At 37.0% G+C, this 19,798-nt stretch overlaps 1 protein-coding gene and 1 non-coding gene across 5 annotated transcripts in view; both read left to right on the top strand.

Moving 5' to 3' along the window:
- Positions 1 to 19,798, top strand: part of Atm (ATM serine/threonine kinase) — a 157,982-nt gene that overhangs the window by 119,256 nt on the left and 18,928 nt on the right. For 3 of the 4 annotated variants that reach the window (XM_004652950.2, XM_045145279.1, XM_045145282.1), the window contains 10 exons: positions 81 to 288; positions 2,323 to 2,436; positions 2,726 to 2,884; positions 4,219 to 4,357; positions 4,453 to 4,535; positions 6,507 to 6,647; positions 7,905 to 8,021; positions 13,645 to 13,794; positions 17,122 to 17,287; positions 19,033 to 19,119. In XM_004652950.2, coding sequence (XP_004653007.2) covers positions 81 to 288; positions 2,323 to 2,436; positions 2,726 to 2,884; positions 4,219 to 4,357; positions 4,453 to 4,535; positions 6,507 to 6,647; positions 7,905 to 8,021; positions 13,645 to 13,794; positions 17,122 to 17,287; positions 19,033 to 19,119 — 1,364 coding nt within the window. The remainder of the gene's footprint in view (positions 1 to 80; positions 289 to 2,322; positions 2,437 to 2,725; positions 2,885 to 4,218; positions 4,358 to 4,452; positions 4,536 to 6,506; positions 6,648 to 7,904; positions 8,022 to 13,644; positions 13,795 to 17,121; positions 17,288 to 19,032; positions 19,120 to 19,798) is intronic. The other variant, XM_045145281.1, reaches the window with a different exon arrangement.
- Positions 7,569 to 7,697, top strand: LOC123459981. The gene has a single exon (XR_006636707.1). It is a non-coding gene; the product is annotated as a small nucleolar RNA SNORA11 (small nucleolar RNA).

The following is a 19,798-nucleotide window of genomic DNA, read 5'->3' as shown; positions in this document are numbered from 1 at the left end:
TGTCTCATTTTTCATCTATGCTATATATCATGTATACTTCTGTAAAATCACATATTTTAACTTTAATTATCAAATTCAAGATATACAGTAAAAGTTCAACGAGAACTGGAGCTGGACGAATGTGCACTCCAAGCACTGAAAGAGGATCGTAAACGCTTCTTATGTAAAGCAGTTGAAAATTACATTAACTGCTTACTGAGTGGAGAAGAACATGATATGTGGGTGTTCCGACTTTGTTCCCTCTGGCTTGAAAATTCTGCAGTTTCTGAAGTTAATGGCATGATGAAGGCAAGTCTTACTCAACCCAATGTTTGAATTAATGCTTTAAAAGCTGAGACAGCATACTTCACTGTCTGATTTTATATACCCCTTTGTATCTCTGGCTGTGAGTTTGGTGCTCCACACATAGAGACTTAATAAGCTATAAATGATGCATATTTGTGTGAAGGTGAAAGAATTTATATTGGTGTTTTGCCATATCTTTGGAGTTACCACAGGAGAGTAGGTTGGGGAGGATGGAAAGCAATTAAGGTAATGTGGTCCTGCATAGGCGTTGTCCTTTGCTCTTCGGGATTTTGAAAACATAACTATGACTGGAGAGATTGCTCAGCCATTCAAGGTGCCTGCTTACAAAGTCTGATGGCCTGGATTCAATTTCCTAGTACCCATGAAAAGCCAGATGCACATAGTGGTATGTGCTTCTGAAGTTCATTAGCAGTGGCAAGAGGACCTGGTATACCTATTCAGTCTGTCTCTCCCTCCCCTTCTCTCTCTGCTTACAAATAAATAAAATATTTTAAAAAATGATTTTATGGCTGCAGAAACTGCTTAGTGGTTAAGGCACTGGCTTGTGAAACATAAGGACCCATATTCGACTCTCCAGGTCCCACATAAACCATATGCAAGTTGACACAAGTGCACAAGGTGACAAACGTGTCTGGAGTTCTATTACAATGGCTGGAGGCCCTGGTGTGCCAATTCTCTTTCACTTCCCCTCTCTCTTGCATCCACTGTCACTCCCTTGTATTAAAAAAAAAAAAAAAAAAAAAAAGTCTAGCCGGGCATGGTGGCACACACTTTTAATCCCAGTACTTGAGAGGCAAAGGTAGGAGGATTGCTGTGAATTCAAGGCCACCGTGAGACTCCATAGTGAATTCCAGGTCAGCCTGGGCTAGAGTGAGACCCTACCTCAGTCTCTTGGGCTTGCCTCAAAAAAAAAAAATAATAATTTTATAAATTTTGAAAGATACTTAAAATATCAAGACAGAAGTACATTGTAAGTTTTTTCTAAAATATCTTAGCACTTAGGATGAAGGATATTTTAACAAAATATGCATGATTGGTTAGTTTGGTGGTTAAAGGGAAAATAAATCTCCTGAATGAAAAAACTGCTAAGAGTGGTGATAGTTAAAATCAGTCTATCCTAGAGTATACATTAAACTTTGTTACTTTTGAAGTCATTGGGATGTAAACAATAATGAGCATTCAATCCATGAATACAACTTAACTTAGGCCAAAGCATTTTTGTTTATCATTGAATCAATTTAGTACTCCCATTAGAAAGGCTTTCATAAGACAAAAGACAATTGATAATGAAGTTTTATAAACTAGATTTTACTTGTAGGAGAACATTATCTTAGGATGATCAGCTTCTTAAATATAAGGACATTTGTAGTATGTTTTTTTTAATTTTTATTTTTTAAATTTTTATTAACATTTTCCATGATTATAAAATATATCCCATGGTAATTCCCTCCCTCCCCACCCCCACACTTTCCCATTTGAAATTCCATTCTCCATCATATTACCTCCCCATTACAATCATTGTAATTACATATGTACAATATCAACCTATTAAGTATCCTCTTCCCTTCCTTTCTCTACCCTTTATGTCTCCTTTTTAACTTATTGGCCTCTGCTACTAAGTATTTTCATTCTCACGCAGAAGCCCAATCATCTGTAGCTAGGATCCACATATGAGAGAGAACATGTGGCGCTTGGCTTTCTGGGCCTGGGTTACCTCACTTAGTATAATACTTTCCAGGTCCATCCATTTTTCTGCAAATTTCATAACTTCATTTTTCTTTACCGCTGAGTAGAACTCCATTGTATAAATGTGCCACATCTTCATTATCCACTCATCTGTTGAGGGACATCTAGGCTGGTTCCATTTCCCAGCTATTATAAATTGAGCAGCAATAAACATGGTTGAGCACGTACTTCTAAGGAAATGAGATGAGTCCTTAGGATATATGCCTAGGAGTGCTATAGCTGGGTCATATTGTAGTATGTTTCTTAAACTTTTGTTTTTTTAAATGGTAGAGAACTGGAATGAAGATTTCATCATATAAATTCTTGCCTCTTATGTACCAATTGGCTGCTAGAATGGGGACCAAAATGATGGGAGGCTTAGGATTTCATGAAGTCCTCAATAATGTAAGTAGACTTGAAAATCAAAATCTAATAATTTACTTTCGTTTAGAGTACAACTATTAAAAGACAATGGGAAATGGGAATACAAAATTTTGCTTTCTTTTATTTCACATAAATTAATTTCTCATATTCCTGAGGTACCTCTGTGCTCATTCTCTCACATTGATATACTTGTGCTCTTCTCTACCCACTAGATAGTATAGACAATAACTTGGATTTTGATTTGAAGCAAAATGAAAACTGGATTTATTTTTCATTTATGCGAAACTAATCCTTGTCAATTTTCTCACAGCTAATCTCTAGGATTTCCATGGATCACCCCCACCATACTTTATTTATTATATTGGCCTTAGCAAATGCAAACAAAGATGAATTTTTGACCAGACCAGAGGCAGCAAGAAGGAGTAAAATAAACAAAAGTGCACCTAAAGAAAACTCTCAACTTGATGAGGTATTTGGCTTAAATGCAAATCCCTTTTTGAGTTGTGATACTCATTCTTTCCCAGAATATTCTTTATTTAAGTGTGAGGGGTTTTAAAGAATATGTGTTTCTTGATAGTGTTTACTTTCTAAAGTTTTTGTTGTTATGCTACTGAAAATGAGTTCACGATTTCTCAGAGCATAAATACTTGTAATATTCTTTTCTCCTAGCAGTGGGCAAAGGAAAAACGTGTGTGTGTGTGTGTGTGTGTGTGTGTGTGTGTGCACGCGCGCGCACACATGTGGGAGTGCACATGTGGGTACAAGTGCTTATATATGCATGTGAAGGCCAGAGGACAGTCTTGAGTCTGTCCATGTTCTTTTTGTTTATTTTATTTATTTGAGAGAAAGAAAGAGGCAGTTAGAGACAGAGTGAATGGGCATGCCAGGGCCTCTAGCCACTGGAAACAGTCTAGAAGCATGCACCACCTTGTATATCTGGCATACATGGGTATTAGAAAATTGAACCTGGGTCCTTAGGCTTCACAGGCAACTGCCTTAAGTACTAAGCCATCTCTCCAGCCCTGTCCATGTTTTCTTAAAAAAAATTTTTTTTTAATTTATTTGCAAACAGTGAAAAAGAGTAAATGGAATGTGTGTGTCAGGGCCTGTAGCCACTGCAAACTCTAGATGGATGCGCCACCTTGAGCATCTGGCTTTATGTGGGTAGTGAGAATTAAACCCAGGTCATTATGCTTTATAGGTAAGTGCCCTAACTGCTGAGCCATCTCTTTAGCCCCTGTCCGGGTGAGACATTAGGTCCCCGTTCTTTTTTTTTTTTTCCCCCGTTCTTTTTTTAAAATTTATTTATTTATTTATTTATTTATTTATTTGAGAGCGACAGACACAGAGAGAAAGACAGATAGAGGGAGAAAGAATGGGCGTGCCAGGGCTTCCAGCCTCTGCAAATGAACGCCAGATGCGTGCGCCCCCTTGTGCATCTGGCTAATGTGGGACCTGAGGAATCGAGCCTCGAACTGGGGTCCTTAGGCTTCACAGGCAAGCAGTTAACCGCTAAGCCATCTCTCCAGCCCAGGTCCCCATTCTTGCAAGGCAAGCACTTTACTAACAGCTATCTCCCTAGGCAAACATTGATTTTTGAAAAGCACTTAACTCATTAATACTTGAGGTTATTATGCTTTTCACATAGTTCAATTATAACATATTTGATTTGTTAGTATCTGAAGAAGAATAGTCATATTGTCTAGATCTGTACATAAATTCTCTTTTATAACTGAAAAATTTAAAGGTTCAGTAGTTCTTGTGTTATATTTGTTACATTTTTTGTTGGATTTTTGTTGATAGGATCGAACAGAGGCTGCAAACAGAATAATACATACTATCAGAAATAAGAGATCTAAGATGGTCAAGAATGTTGAGGCGCTATGTGATGCTTATATTATATTGGCAAACTTAGATGCCACGCAGTGGAGGACTCAGAGAAGTATGTGTTTGAAAATTATAGTTTCTACTCCTGCTTGACCATTGGTGGTCAACAGTTTGCAGCTGTTACTAAAATCTCTCTGTTTTTGAATATAGAAGGCATCAGTATTCCACCAGATCAGCCAATCACCAAACTCAAAAATTTAGAAGATGTTGTTGTTCCTACTATGGAAATTAAGGTACCATTCTTTTTTGATTTTTAATTAAGCTAAATTACATATGAGATTGGATCATATACAAACCTTTTTTATATTTAAGATGGACTAAATATTGGCTATTTTACTTGTTTAAACCTAGAAGTTTTCTGTATTAGATTTCTTTTACCTAAGTGTTAAAATGCTCAGTGTCATCTCCTTCTTTCTTTTTCTTCACCTTCAGCTTGTACCTCCCATTTCCTTACAAAGGTCCAGAGACTTGTTACTTCATTGGCCAGAAGGAAATTTCTATGTGCTTATGCTAAGGTTCCTGAATTAGCAAGAGAGTTCCCAATTGTTTCATTTGTTTATTTTTTGTGGCATAGGGATTGAACATAGGGTCTTGCCCATGCTAGCTAAGCACTCTGCCTCAGATGCTTGGGATTATAGGTGTGTAACACTACACCCCTCTTGTTTGTTTATTGTGCTTTTAATAATTTTATATGTGGTTGAATGTACTGGCTGTGTTATATTACATTATTAAAACAGTATGTATTGGGATGGAGAGATGGCTTAGCGGTTAAGCGCTTGCCTGTGAAGCCTAAGGACCCCGGTTCAAGGCTCGGTTCCCCAGGTCCCACGTTAGCCAGATGCACAAGGGGGCGCACACGTCTGGAGTTCGTTTGCAGAGGCTGGAAGCCCTGGCGCACCCCTTCTCTCTCTCTCCCTCTGTCTGTCTTTCTCTCTGTGTCTATCGCTCTCAAATAAATAAATAAATAATTTAAAAAAAAAACAGTATGTGTTATAGTATGAAGTTGACTATGTACCTGTTAGATTTAGCAATGTCACAATGATATTTTATTGTTTGCAATAACATATGGGCAAGAATATATGTAATAATATAGATTATTATTTTAGAAAATGATTGTTGATAAGTATATTGTAAATCTCCTCAGTTTGCATGTATATTAACTATTATCAGCTGTGTTACTTAGTTGAATGTTTCCTCTTCACCATTTTCATAGTTTACCTTACTTTTTACTTATTTATTTATTTATTTATTTTTGTTTTTTTGAGGTGGAGTCTCACTTTTGTCCAGGCTGACCTGGAATTCACTGTGTAGTTTCAGGGTGGCCTTGAACTCATGGCAGTCCTCCTACCTCTGCCTCCCGAGTGCTGGAATTAAAGGTGTGTACCAACACACCGGCTTACCTTACATATTTGTAAGTTAAGTCCTTTCTCAGATGATTTAACATACATAAGTGACAGTGGCAGGGCAGTAATTTTTCAGTTGTTTTTCAGCCATAATATTCTAATTAACTTAACATGCCTTACTTCTTTGGTTTTTCGATGTAGAGTTTCGCTCTAGCCGGGCTTACCTGGAATTCACTATGTAGTCTCAGGCTGGCCTTGAACTCACAGTGCTTTTCCTACCTCTGCCTCCCAAGTGCCAGGATTAAAGGTGTGCGCCACCATGCCTGACTTAACATGACTTTACTTTATTAAGATATTTAGGGAAGGGGCAGGAGAGATGGCTTAGTGGTTAAGCGCTTGCCTGTGAAGTCTAAGGACCCTGGTTCAAGGCTAGATTCCCTAGGACCCACATTAGCCAGATGCACAAGGGGGTGCACGCATCTGGAGTTCGTTTGCAGTGGCTGGAAGCCCTGACGCGCCCATTCCCTCTCCCTCCCTTTCTCTCTCTCTCTATCTGCCTCTTTCTCTCACTGTCTGTTGCTCTCAAATTAGTAAATAATAAATGAAAAAAAAAACAAAAAAAATTAAAAAAAAAGAAATATTTAGGGAAGAACATTATGTCATTTGCGTGTAATTTTTAAAACCTCTTGCAATATCACATATTCTTTCTTTCATCAAAGTAAATTAAAGTTCTTGCTCTTACCCAGAAGCACATTTTCACTCATTTTTCTGCTTAATATTTAAATTTTCATGTGTAATTGTTTGCTTTTAAATTCAAGTAGTATATCTGACCTATTATAAATATTCATCATAATTTATTAGGTGGATCCCACTGGAGAATATGGAAATATGGTGACTATACAGTCATTTAAGAAAGAATTTCGTCTAGCAGGAGGTGTAAATTTACCAAAAATAATAGATTGTATAGGTTCTGATGGCAAGGAAAGGAGACAGCTTGTCAAGGTAAGCCTTTCCTTTTCTGGTATCATTCTTAGAGTCAAAGTCAAAAAAAGCTCATTTGATGCTTTCTTCTTGTTTTATTTGTATATCTATCTTTATTCTGAATAATTACATATAGGGAAAACTGCTGTTAGGTAGATGGCTAAGTGATTAAAGGCACTTACCTGCAAAGCCTGCTGGCCCCAGTTCAATTGCCTGTGGAAGTCAGATGCAAAAGTAGAATAAGCATCTGGTGTGTGTTTGTAGCTGCAAGAAGTTCTGGCACACCCCTAAAAACACATACCACACACACACATACACACATAAAATAAAAATTTTAAAAAGACTAGAAATGTACTGGCTTTTAGAACCAAAATACCCTTCTCATTTATTATCTTCCTCTGAAAAACTATCTCTTTTTTTTTTTTCTTCTACTACTGTGGATTAAATTCAGGGTTTATTCATGTTAAACACATGCTGAACTACATCTCCAGCTCTTTTTTGAGTTTTTGCTTTGAAATACGTTCTCAATAAATTGACCAGGCTGGCTTTGAACTTGTCCTACTGCCTAAGAGGCTGGGATTACAGACATGTACAACCAGGCCCAACAAACCACCATTACAGTAGTTGATAAAAGACATTGTACAGACATTATGAACTTGCTTATTGCTTATGGTGAAAAAATGATCTTCTGGTGGTTATGTTTACGATTATAACAGAGTGAAGGTTTTTGCCTCAGTCTGTTGAGTGTGATACTGTTTTCAGCTGCTATTTTACCAGAAGGGGACATCTTACCTGCTTTTTGTTTGCTTAGGTGCTCTTTGAGCCTCTGTAGAGAATAGTAGAGGTATAAAATACTGCTTTACTCAAGTGTTTTGCATTGTGCCTCAGGTGGGGGTGTTGCATTGTCTAATTACAAAAGCAGCTGGAGTAAAACAACTTCATGGGGTGTGCTCAGAGCAGAAGGCCTGAAGGATGGGTCCTCTGTTTATAACACACCCAATAGGAATCTGGCCATTGTATGAAGAGGGTTACAAAATGTGTGGTATTCCTCTAAACAAATGCCATATATGTTTTAATTTTTTTATTTTATTATTTTTTTGCTATTAGTCTGCCTACTCATGTTAGACCTAGGTCTAAATGAAAGAATGGCAGTGAGTATTAATTACTCAAGAGGTGGTTAGAGGAGTACAAGAGACCAGATTGATTCTGCATGCCTCTTGACCATATTGACTGCACATGCTTGTCATAAAATGAACTGTGTGTTGGATTACCCTGAAGGGCCGTGATGACCTGAGACAAGATGCTGTCATGCAGCAGGTTTTCCAGATGTGTAACATGTTACTGCACAAGAACACTGAAACTAGGAAGAGGAAACTGATTATCTGCACTTACAAGGTTTGTATTTTGCTTCTTCACCAGGAAAAGATGTAGTATGTGGACCAAGAATCAGCAAATTTTTTCTGTGAAAGAGCAAATTTTAAATATTTTAGGCTTTGGGAGCCATAGAAGTCTCAGTTACCTATTATTATTATTATTTTTCTTTTTGGTTTTTTGAGGTAAGGTCTCACTCTAGCCCAGGCTGACCTGGAATTTACTATGGAGTCTCAGAGTGGCCTCGAACCCATGGCGATCCTCCTACCTCTGCCTCCCGAGTGCTGGGATTAAAGGTGTGCACCACCACACCTGGCTCTTTTTTAATTTTTTAATTTATTGCTTTATGGCTCTTTAAACTGGGACAGCGATTATTAGCTACAGGCTATACAGAAACAGATTGATACTGGATTTGCTTCAAAGGTCATAGATTTACAGCTTCTAGTTAGTTATTATTTCTGTTTTTCTTTTTTACTTGAATTAAAAAAAAAAGATGGCATCAAAATAGAAGAGAAACTAACTGGAAAAAAGAAGGGATTCAGTGGAGTGGTGGGAAGGGACTTTGATTATAGCATATTGTCTATATGTATGGAAGTTGTCAATAAAAAGTTTAAAAATAGGGCTTAGTAGTTAAAGTGCTTGCCTGCAAAGCCAAAAGACCCAGGTTCAGTTTCTCAGGACCCATGTAAGCCATGTAAGTACAAGGGGACACACGCATCTGGAGTTGATTTGCAGTGGCTGGAGGCCCTGCTGTGCCCATTCTCTCTCTCTCCCCCTCTCCCTATTTCTCTCTCTCAAATAAATAAATAAAATGTTTTTAAAAAGTTTAAATTATTTAAATAAGTATTCCTTAATGTTAGTTTCAGGTAGGTAGTTTCGATAGTCAAATGAAATACTTTTCCACTTTTTATAGTAAATACTATTTTGTAGAGTTCTCACTTTTAACAGCTCTATTCTTTATATGTACATAGTTTAATTTACAAATTCTTATTTGTGGGCATTTGGCTTGCTTCCTGGCTTGTGCTGCTAGAAGCAGTGATACTATGCAGTGAATTTACACTGGACATGTAAATTTCATACATTAGAAATTGAATCTATCAGAAAGATTTCCAAAGGTTGGAATGTTAAAGGAGTCATGTAGCTGTAATTTGGTAGGTCTTGCCAGATTATCATCAGTAAGGTAATACCCACTTAGATTTCTTCTAGCAGTTCACTTGAGAAGATAGTATGCAAGCCATGTTACTCTGTTAGCTAATCTTGGCTTATATGAATTATTCATTTAGCTTGTCTAAGAAATCATAACTTCTCATTTTGAAAGACATGTATTCTGAAGGTTTATTATTTCTGCTTTTAATTTTTGTGCTTATTTTTGCCCCCTTCTGTCTTTAGTCATTGCTATAATTGGACTTATATTTGCTTATTTTTCTTTCCTGTTCCTAGGAGGATATATACAGATTAAAAATACAAACTATTCACTCTCCAGTAGAGAAACATTCTTTCTGTTTTTTTTTTTTAATTTTTAAAACTTTTATTTATTTATTTGAGAGAGAAAGAAAAAGAGGCAGATATATAGAGAGAATAGGTGCATTAGGGCTTCCAGCCACTGGCAACGAACTCCAGACACATGTACTACCTTGTGCATCTGGCTTACGTGGGTCCTGGGGAATCAAACTTGGCTCCTCTGGCTTTGCACGCAAGCACCTTAACCGCTAAGCCATCCTCTTTCTCTGTTTCTTAATCTATTCAAAATGATACATGCTACAAGTATTTTTTCCTACTTAAATATTTAACCTGGAGCTATCCTAATCATTGATACTAACTTAAAAATATAATGGTGGGGAGGGGCAGAGAAATGGCTTAGCAGTTAAAGCACTTGTCAGCAAAGCCAAAGGACCAAGTTTTGATTCCCTAGTACCCACATAAAGCCAGATGCACAAGGTGGCATATGTGTCTGGAGTTCATTTGCAGTGGCTAGAGGCCCTCATGTGCCCATTTTCTCTCCCTCTCTCTATATGCCTCTTTCTCTCTCTCAAATAAATAAATAATAAACTTTAAATAAATAAGTAAACATATATAATGGGAATAGCTGTTTTACAACATATAATAATATGAATAAGCTGCTTAGGAGCAGCATTACAAGAAAAATTGAGAACTATATGAAAAAAATTATATTAAAGTATAATGAAAAACTAGTATTTTTCTTACATGGGAAGACATTGAAAGTTGGCCACTTGTTTCAAAATATTATACAGACAATAAAAATTTTTATAATGTAGACAATGACTTAAAGGTTTATTTTGAAAAAATACATATATGAGAGTAACTGAAATGGTTTTGGAAAAAGTAATGAGTACAAGTGAGCTTTTCCACTTATAGTAAAACAAATGCTAAAGCTTTAGTAATGAAATCGTTTAAGGAATAACAGCATATAGGACAGGCTGGAACATAACTTAATGCTAAATGTTTCTTGGCATGTATGTGGCCCTGGATTCAGTCTCCAGACTAGAAGAGGAAAAAATGGATAAGTTAATAAAACTGAATAAACCATAAAACATTTTCAGGTATACATGTATAAAACTTCAATAAATATTAAAATTTAAAGAAATTCTGAATAAACTAAAAAATTATCTCCAAATACAAATGGTATTTTACATTGGACAGTTTAGATATTTATTACTTTACACAGTGAACTTTTATTATAAAAAATCTATATTAAACTCTAAATAGTGATGTGTGGGAAAATGAATTTATGTCTACTTTTAGAAATTCTGATTGAGTCAGACTGTTAAAGTTAAAAGCAGAATTTAGTTTTATAGTTCTTAGAACTGCTTTCATGAATAAGTTATAAAACTAATCAGGTTGTCCTGGGGGAAGGAAGGCATACTGTATGTTAAGGAAAGCACTGTTTTCATAGCTTTTGAAGTTTGTGACACAAAACTTTATGACACGTTAACTAATAATGTTTTCCATTGGTACTTTTTTTGTTTGGTTTGGTTTGGATTGGTTTTAGAGGCAGGATTTCAGTATCCCAGGCTGGTCTTGAACTTCTGATCCTCCTTCCTCCACTTCCAATTACAAGTATGTACCATCACTTCCAGTTTTATGTGGTGCTGAGGATTAAGCCCAGGGCTTTATGCACAGTAGGCAAGTACTTTATCAGCTGAGTTACTGAGTTATATCCTTCATCCAGTTTTGTTTGTGTGAATGCTGTTTCATTTATTTACTTTTTTGGTTTTTTTTTTTTTTTTCAAGGTAGGGTCTCACTCTGGTCCAGGCTGACCTGGAATTAACTCTGTCATCTCAGGGTAGCCTTGAACTTATGGCAATCCTCCTACCTCTGTATTTACTTTTTTGATAAAGCCTTGATTAGTAGTGCACAAACTATATCAGCCATCATAATCACATAGAGGGTATTTATTTATTTATTTATTTATTTATTTATTTATTCTTGAGATAGTGTCAGGGAGCTCAGGGTAGCCTTTATCAAGGCATATTCCTCATATATCTGGTTTGCCATTTTACTATTAGCACTTTATGTACATATAATAGACACTCCACAAATAATGGTAAGAAACTAAAGGCCTTAGGAAACAAAACATAAAACAGTTCAACATATTTGAGAATATTAAGAAAATATATAGACTTCAAGATAACATGAACTGAGCAAATGAATAATATAACAAAGATTTGTGATATTAACAAGGGGTTTATGCATGGACTATATAAAGAACTGAAAATAGGAAAGAACATAACAGGTGTTTCACAAGAAGAAAACATTGAGCAGCCAATCCCCCTATCAAGTGATACTTACCTTTACTAGTCATCTAGCAATACACATTCAAACTACAGTGCCGGCAGAGAATGTAGCTCAGGGGTACAGCATTCACTTAACATGCACAATGCCCCAGATTTGATCCCTGATACTGAAGAAAAAAAAAATCCAAGAAAAACCTTGCATTCTTTAATTGACAAAATATAAAAGTTTGATGTATTAGAAAAGTGGAGGAACAATTTATGGTGAGTATATTAATGGGAGCGCTGGCTTTTATTTAGCAATATCTGGTTATGTACAAGATAAAACAGTCCTGCTGACCCAGCTATTTAATTCCTAGCTGTATATACTCACCAGTAGACTATTTGCAGTACTTCAGGGAAATGTAAAAAGTATATAATTGTATATATAATAATTATATAATAAATATTTGTCTAACTACCACCTGGATAAACTAGACAGATATCTAACAGCAAATAGTGGTGACAATGAATGACTTCTAGATAAATATACTAACACACCCAAAATAAAAAAGTGTTGAGTAAGAAACAAATTGCAGAAACATGCATTCATCTTTATTTAAAACATGTAGCCATTTATGCACAGATAGCTGTGAAAGAAAAAATATGTGACCATAGTAAACCAGTTAGCAGTCATCTTGATGGTAGGGAGGGGCCTGAGAGCAAAAAGGGATGCAAAAAAAATTATCTCATTCCTTGCAAATACGATATATCTTAGATTTGATAAAGCCATTTACTATACAAGAGTATTTGCTTATTATATTTGTATATTTATATATGTTCGTAATTGCCATAATTAAAAAACTATCTCAGTAAAATCACTCATTTTATGTTTAAGAATGTATTTTCTCTTAGTGAAACTAATAATACTGTAAAACATAAATACATGCAGTTTGAATAACTAAGGTGGCATTTTCTTGGATGAAGTTCTTCTAAGTTTTAATTAAGATAATAGAAGAGGGCTGGAGGATGGCTTAGCAGTTAAGGCATTTGCCTGCAAAGCCAAAGGACCCAGGTTCAATTCCCCAGGACCCACGTTAGCCAGATGCACAAGGCGGTACACGGATCTGGAGTTCATTTGCAGTGCTGGAGGCCCTGGCATGTGCCCATTCTGTCTCTCTGTCTCCCTCTTTCTCTGTCAAATAAATAAATAAAATGTTAATTAAAAAAACAAAGATGATAGAAGCTAGGGTTGGAGAGATGGATTAGCAATTAAGGTGCTTTTCTAAGAAGCCTAAGGACTCAGGTTTGATTCTCCAGAACCCACATAAGCCAGCTACACAAGGTGGTGCATGTGTCTGGAGTTTGTTATCAGTGGCTGAGGTCTTGGTGTGCCATATTTGTATTCTCTCTCATAAATAAATAAAATATGTAAAATAAAAAGATAATAGGAGCTAAAGTAGTGAGGCACAGGAATACACACATGCAATCCCAACTGCTCAGGAGGCTAAGGCAAGAAGATTGCATCTTCAAGTCTGTCCTGGGCTACATTGACACTGGTCTCAGAAAACAAATTGTATATGGAAAGCATAGTTCATTTCTTTTCTAAAGGGAACACATTAAGTGTGGGTCATTGTTAGATAATGGGTGAAATTAACAGGAGTGATCTCTTGGAGAATTATGGGCATTCAGGGCTGGGTGGGCTCTCATAAGTCTAAGCAGGAGACTAGGAAAATCATGTTTTTTGAGACTAATTTTATTTCTTGTTATTTTGTCTCCTATAGACAGAAAAGTATTAGTAGAAACTGAAAAAAATATTTTGCAGTGGCTAATGGGTGTGTGATCAGTGAGTAAATGATCATTAACTATTCTTTAATGCCCATCCATAATCAACAGGTGTTTAATTTAACTACAGGTGGTTCCTCTCTCTCAGCGTAGTGGTGTTCTTGAGTGGTGCACAGGAACTGTCCCTATTGGTGAATTCCTTGTTAACAATGAAGAGGGTGCTCATAAGAGATACAGGCCAAAGGATTTCAGTGCCTATCAGTGCCAAAAGAAAATGATGGTGAGTTGCACTCAAAAGTAAAAGTTATTGAGAGATCATATAAGAACATATTAATATCTGACAACTACCACATATTAAAATATAAACTGCTTAATTTTAGGAGATATTTGTTAAAGATGTTAAGAAAAAAAGACATAGGCGTACTAGGATGAATATATATGTGAGTGAAACCAGGAGGTTTTTAAACTACAAAGTACCAATCCTGTCATGTGAGAAATTTATTTAAACATTGTTCAATTTATACTAGATTGCTTCATGTTTGGGAAGGTAATTCTTTTTTTTCCCCCTTTTCTTGGCATGTATGTATGGTGTATATGTGCATTCATATACATAGAGGGGCATGTGTTTGTGCACTTGCATGTGGAAGCCAGGGGTTGATATTGAGTGTATTCTTCAGTTGTTCTTCACTTTGTTGTTTTTTTTCTTAAAGTTTTAAAAAATATATTTGTTTTCAATCAGAGAGAGGTTGAGAAAGAGAGAGAGAATGGGCATGCCAGGGCCTCTAGTCATTGCAAATGAACTCAGAATATATGTGCCACTTTGTGCATCTGACTTTACATGGGTAATGGGGAATCGAAGCTGTGTCATTAGGCTTTGTAGGCAACTGCCCTAAGTGCTAAGCCATCTCTCCAGCCCTTTGTTTATTAAGGTAGAGTCTCTCACTGAACCTGGAGTTCATCAGTTAGGCTAATTCAACCAGTTGGTTGGCTAGCAAACCCCAGGGATTCTCCTTTCTCTGTCTCCCCAGTGCTGGTATTAGAGCTGTTTGATACCATGCCCGACTTTTATGTGAGTGCTGGGAATCCAAAATCAGTGCCTCACACTTGCATAGCAAGCCCCCCTTTTGCCATCCTCCTCCTCCTCCTCCTCTCCTTCTTCCTTCTTCCTCCTTCTTTCTTCTTCTTCCTCCTTCTTCCTCATTCCTTCTCTTTCCTCCTCCTTCCTCCTTTCTTCTTCTCCTTCCTCCTTTCTTCTTCTCCTTCCTTCTTTCTTCTTCTCCTTCCTTCTCCTTCTCCTTCTCCTTCTCCTTCCTTCCTTCTCCTAACTTCCTTCTCCTTCCTTCTCTTTCCTTCCTTTTCCTTCCTTCTCCTTCCTTCTCCTTCCTTCCTTCTCCTTCCTTCTCCTTCCTTCCTTCTCCTTCCTTCTTCTTCCTTCTTCTTCTTCTTCCTCCTTCCTCCTCCTTCTTCCTCCTCCTTCCTCCTCCTTCTTCCTCCTTCTTCTTCCTCCTTCTTCTTCCTCCTTCTTCCTCCTCCTTCTTCCTCCTTCTTCCTTCTTCTTCCTTCTTCTTCTTCTCTGACCTGGAATTCACTATGTAGTCTCAGGGTGGCCTCATAGTGATCCTCCTACCTCTGCCTCCCAAGTGCTGGGATTAAAGGCATACACTACCATGCCCAGGTTTTCTTTTTCTTTTTCATTTTCTTCTTCAGGGGAAGGTTTCACTCTAGCCCAGGCTGATCTGGAATTCAACTCTGTAGTCCCATGCTGACCTTGAACTCAGCGATCCTCCTACCTCAGCCTCCTGAGTGCTGGGATTACAGTGCACTACCACACTTGACTTTCTTTCCCTTTTTTGGTGGAGATGGTAAGGTAATTTTTAACAAAACACAGGCTTAGAGCATTTAACTTGCTTGTGGCCTGTGACCTAATAAACAGTATATCCAGGACTTAAACTTTATCTTTTTAACTCTTTTAATATTTATTTATTCTTCATTGTATTTTCTGCTATTTAAAAAAATTATTTGATTTTATATATAACAGGTTATAATCTTTTATCCCCTCACCTGTACTCCTGTTCTCCTAGAGGCCCTCCTCAGTGGGGTTGTGATATTCACTTTGGGGTCATGAAGTCTTCAGTCAGTCCCTCTGGGATAGTGGAGGTTGTGGACCATGACACAGGCTATACCTACCCACTCTATGGCTCTTACATTCTTTCCACACACTCTGCCTCAATGTTCCCTGAGCCATGGCAGGCCTGTTGGCAGTTTGATTTAGTGATGAGTTCTCTGTGGCCTCTGGATTTCTGCTTGATAGGTTTTGGTTGATCACTGTGTCTGTCACCTTTGCCCTGGAACTGGTTGTGTGGCCAGTAGTATTCATGTCACTACTTCCTCTGCAGTGTCTCCTGGGCTGATGTGGTAGAGGTGGCATGTCTCATGGTGGGGAGACAGCTATCTTCTTGTCTTATAGATGGATCCTGGTTCTCTACCGTTTTTTCTGCCATCTGTAAAATAAAGCAGATTGTCCAAACAATAGTGAGTAGCTTGGGTTTAAGGGGCATGCACAGTTATTTGAGAGGTTTTTTTTTGTGGGGGTGTAAGCCCACTCTTCTCCAGAGAGCAGTGGGGGCTTCTTTCTGAAGTTTGAGTTTCCTGATATTTATGCTTTTTAAATGTGTGGCAGCTACTATATGCATTTAATGAAAATCCATGTAGGGCATAGAGGGTAAAGTTTAGGCTTAGTGGAGGAAGTGGTTGGTTCTACCCAGGGTGGGAAGGAATGGAGAGAATTACTTGAACAGGAAGGAGATATGAGCAGTAAAGACCATAACAGGCTTAGGTTTTAAGGAGGACTAGATAGATGAGGTTGGAGTGATAGTTGGCCAGAAATGGAGGAGGATTGCTTGGTGAAATGCTAGTGAGTTTACACTTACGAGATTTTTTTGTTTTGTTTTGTTTTGTTTTGTTTTGTTTGAGGTAGGGTCTTACTCTAATCCAATCTGACCTGGAATTCACTATGTAGGCTCTGGGTGACCTTGAACTTATGATGATCCTCCTCCCTCTGCCTATCGAGTACTGGGATTAAGGTGTATGACACCATGCCTGGCTGGCAGGAGATCTTTAAGAAATATAGTAATACCAGATATGCTTTTTAGAAAGTTAACTGAGAGTGTTGTGGGTTATGTTTTTGAAGTAGCAGATGATTGGGAGTGTAGAATGGGTTCTAACCTAAGACAGTAGTAGGAATGGAGAATCATGGATAGATATGAGAAATATTAAGGAGGCATAAATGATAAGATTTGATTGCTGATTACAAATGAGATTACAGAAGAGTAGGGCATCCCAGTCGTTTAGGTGGGTGACAGAATGAATGGCAAAGAATCCTAAAGGGATTATACTTCCAAATAATTGCTATCATAACCAGACTGTTAGCTTTTTGTGCATAGAATATCTTATACATCTTTTTATTCAATATATGTGTGTGTGTGTGTGTGTGTGTGTGTGTGTGTGTGTGTGTGTGTATGGCATTTCCCATCTAAAAGCAGAGTGAACATTTGCTGAATTAGTTGAACACTATGAGAAAATAATATTATAAATGTTCTATTTTAAGGAAGTGCAAAGAAAGTCTTTTGAAGAGAAATATGAAACCTTCATGGATATTTGCCAAAATTTTCAGCCAGTCTTTCGTTACTTCTGCATGGAAAAATTCTTGGACCCAGCTGTTTGGTTTGAGAAACGATTGGCTTATACTCGCAGTGTGGCCACTTCATCTATTGGTAATCTTCTCGTTCTTGCTAGATGAAACACTGTCCTACATCTGAACTGCAGGGGGATGGTCATAGTATTTGTTAACCATACCATCTTTATCATTAGATCATTGTGTCTTTTCTTTATACAGATTGTTAGCTTCTAGCTTCAGCTTTTCTTCTTTACAGAGAATAATACTGCTGTGAGGTAGAGAAATAGGACCACCACTGTCCTCCTCCCATTCATCTTCTTTTATATTGAATATGGCTTATTTTCTGTTCTTTTTTAATTCTTTGAAATTTTCTTTGGAAAGTAAAACCCCTGATAACTCCACTGCACTAACTTACACCGTCTCTTATTGTTCTCTCAGACAGACCTCTTTTTAGTGCCATGATACATCACCCCAGGGCTCATTTTATTTAACAGAATCTAAATGTTTGATTATAGCATTAGTGTGACTTAATTGTTTTAATTTATATGAGATTAAACTAGATAAATAAAGCATTTAAAATCTTAGAGTGTGAAATGAATAGAACATCAGAGATGATCTTATGTGTTGGTTTGTAATTAAAGCTGACATCCTCTATCGCTTATGCACCATACCCAGAAAGTCAGTGCAGGTATATACACTCTATATATACAGCAAGGAGGAAGTAAAGAGAACTGTGAATGCTGGCCACTGTGGTAGCTTTCTTCTTTTTATACAGTCCAGGAACTCAGCCACCCACAATTAGACTGGGTCCTCTCACCTCAAATAACCTTATCTAAAAAATCTCTCATAGATATGGCCAGATATTTATTTTCATAGTGATTCTAAATTCTGTCAAGCTGACAACCAGAGATTAATCATCACAGTAATTTAATTTATAAAGAAGAAAGTAGGTCCAGTTAATGACAGGGCAGGCCAGTCCTACAGGCATCCTTATTCTTTACCCATGATTTTTCTGTAACACCACATGGTGTCTTTCATTAGGAGAAGTATTTTAATGCCAAGATACCATGTTCCTTAAAAGTAGAAATGCAGAGCTGGAGAGATGGCTTGGTGGTTAAGGCACTTGCCTGCAAACAAAGGACACAGGTTATGTTCCCCAGGACTCAGGCAAGCCAGATGCATGAAGTGGCACATACATCTAGAATTTTTATGCAGCAACTGAAGGCCCTGGGGCACCCATTTTCTCCCTTCTTCCCTCCCTTCCTTCCCCTCCCTCTTTCTCTCTCAAATAAATAAATTAAAATATCTTTAAAAATAGAAATGCAGTTTTTTCTAGTTATGTACCTGGTGAAATCAATAAATAAGTTGTGATCAACAAAATTCATTAAACAGAAGAAAGTGTCACTGTAGAATGAAGAATTTACCCATACTTCTCAGTTTATAACTATACTCAGTAACAGTTTGACTGTATATAATACACTGCTTTGGTCCAGGTAAATAGTGGGTCTCAGTTTTAACCACACTAATTTTCAAAGTAAACGAGCTTTTTAATAAAGAAACATTTTTAGCAATTGATTTTGATTTAAATTCAAGATGGCTACTTTTGTGCGTAATTTCCTTTACATAGGCTAAAAAGTCTAAACTACTTAAAAGTCACATAGAATCAATGTTATTAGTGGATATTATGGCTAAATGTGTATTAGAAATCAGTGCATGGATATATACAGCAAGGAGGAAGTACAGAGATAGGCAGATGCTGGCCACTTAGGTAGCTTTCTCCTTTTTGTACAGTTCAGTGAAGTCATTGATTTCACATTGTTGATTTTATTTATTTTTTCCTAGTTGGTTACATCCTTGGACTTGGAGATAGGCATGTGCAGAATATCTTGATAAATGAACAGTCAGCAGAACTTGTACATATAGACTTGGGTAAGTAATAAAAGATATTTATCTTTAATTATGTAGTCACCAAGGACTGTTGCTTGCATACCAACATAGTATAAATATGAGAAAAATATTAGAGAAAAAAATACTCCAATTTACAATAAATCTCTTTAACATAAACACTGATGGTAGAGGAATAGCCATCTCTGCCTGAAATAGTGAGTAAAACTTAATAGAGGAGGTGGCAGTTTAGTCATGACTTCAAGAAAGAAAGGAAGCGTAATTAAAAGAGGAAATAGGGCAAATCTGTAAGAAGGAATAATTTAAGAAAGTATGTTGTAGGAATGTGAGACATTAACTGGCTGGAGTGAAGTTTGCTGTCATTAAGAAGGTGATTGAGAATACACTGAAAAGCTAGTCTGAAGACTGTTGACTTTTAATTTGTTAAATTATGGAAAATAAATGCAGATTTATTCAAGTAGGAAATGCTTATGTCTTATATTAGGTAATTTTGGGAACAATTTGCAGTAGGAAGTTGGGGTATTATAGTGGTTTGGATGTGCAATAATGAAGGTTTAGACTAGAGTTGTACTGACCAGGAGATTCAACTTGAAGGACATTTTCATATAAACTTTACCAGTGGTGGTAGTTGTGCAAACAGTGGGAGGGAGAAACTTCCAGATAAACAAAGCTTCCAGCTAAAGAATATGGCAGGTTTTATTTA

The sequence above is a fragment of the Jaculus jaculus genome, chromosome 3, assembly GCF_020740685.1.
Source record: "Jaculus jaculus isolate mJacJac1 chromosome 3, mJacJac1.mat.Y.cur, whole genome shotgun sequence".
Classification (NCBI taxonomy): Eukaryota; Metazoa; Chordata; class Mammalia; order Rodentia; family Dipodidae; genus Jaculus; species Jaculus jaculus.
Note: the sequence above shows the minus strand (reverse complement) of the source record. Positions and strands in the feature narration are given on the sequence as shown.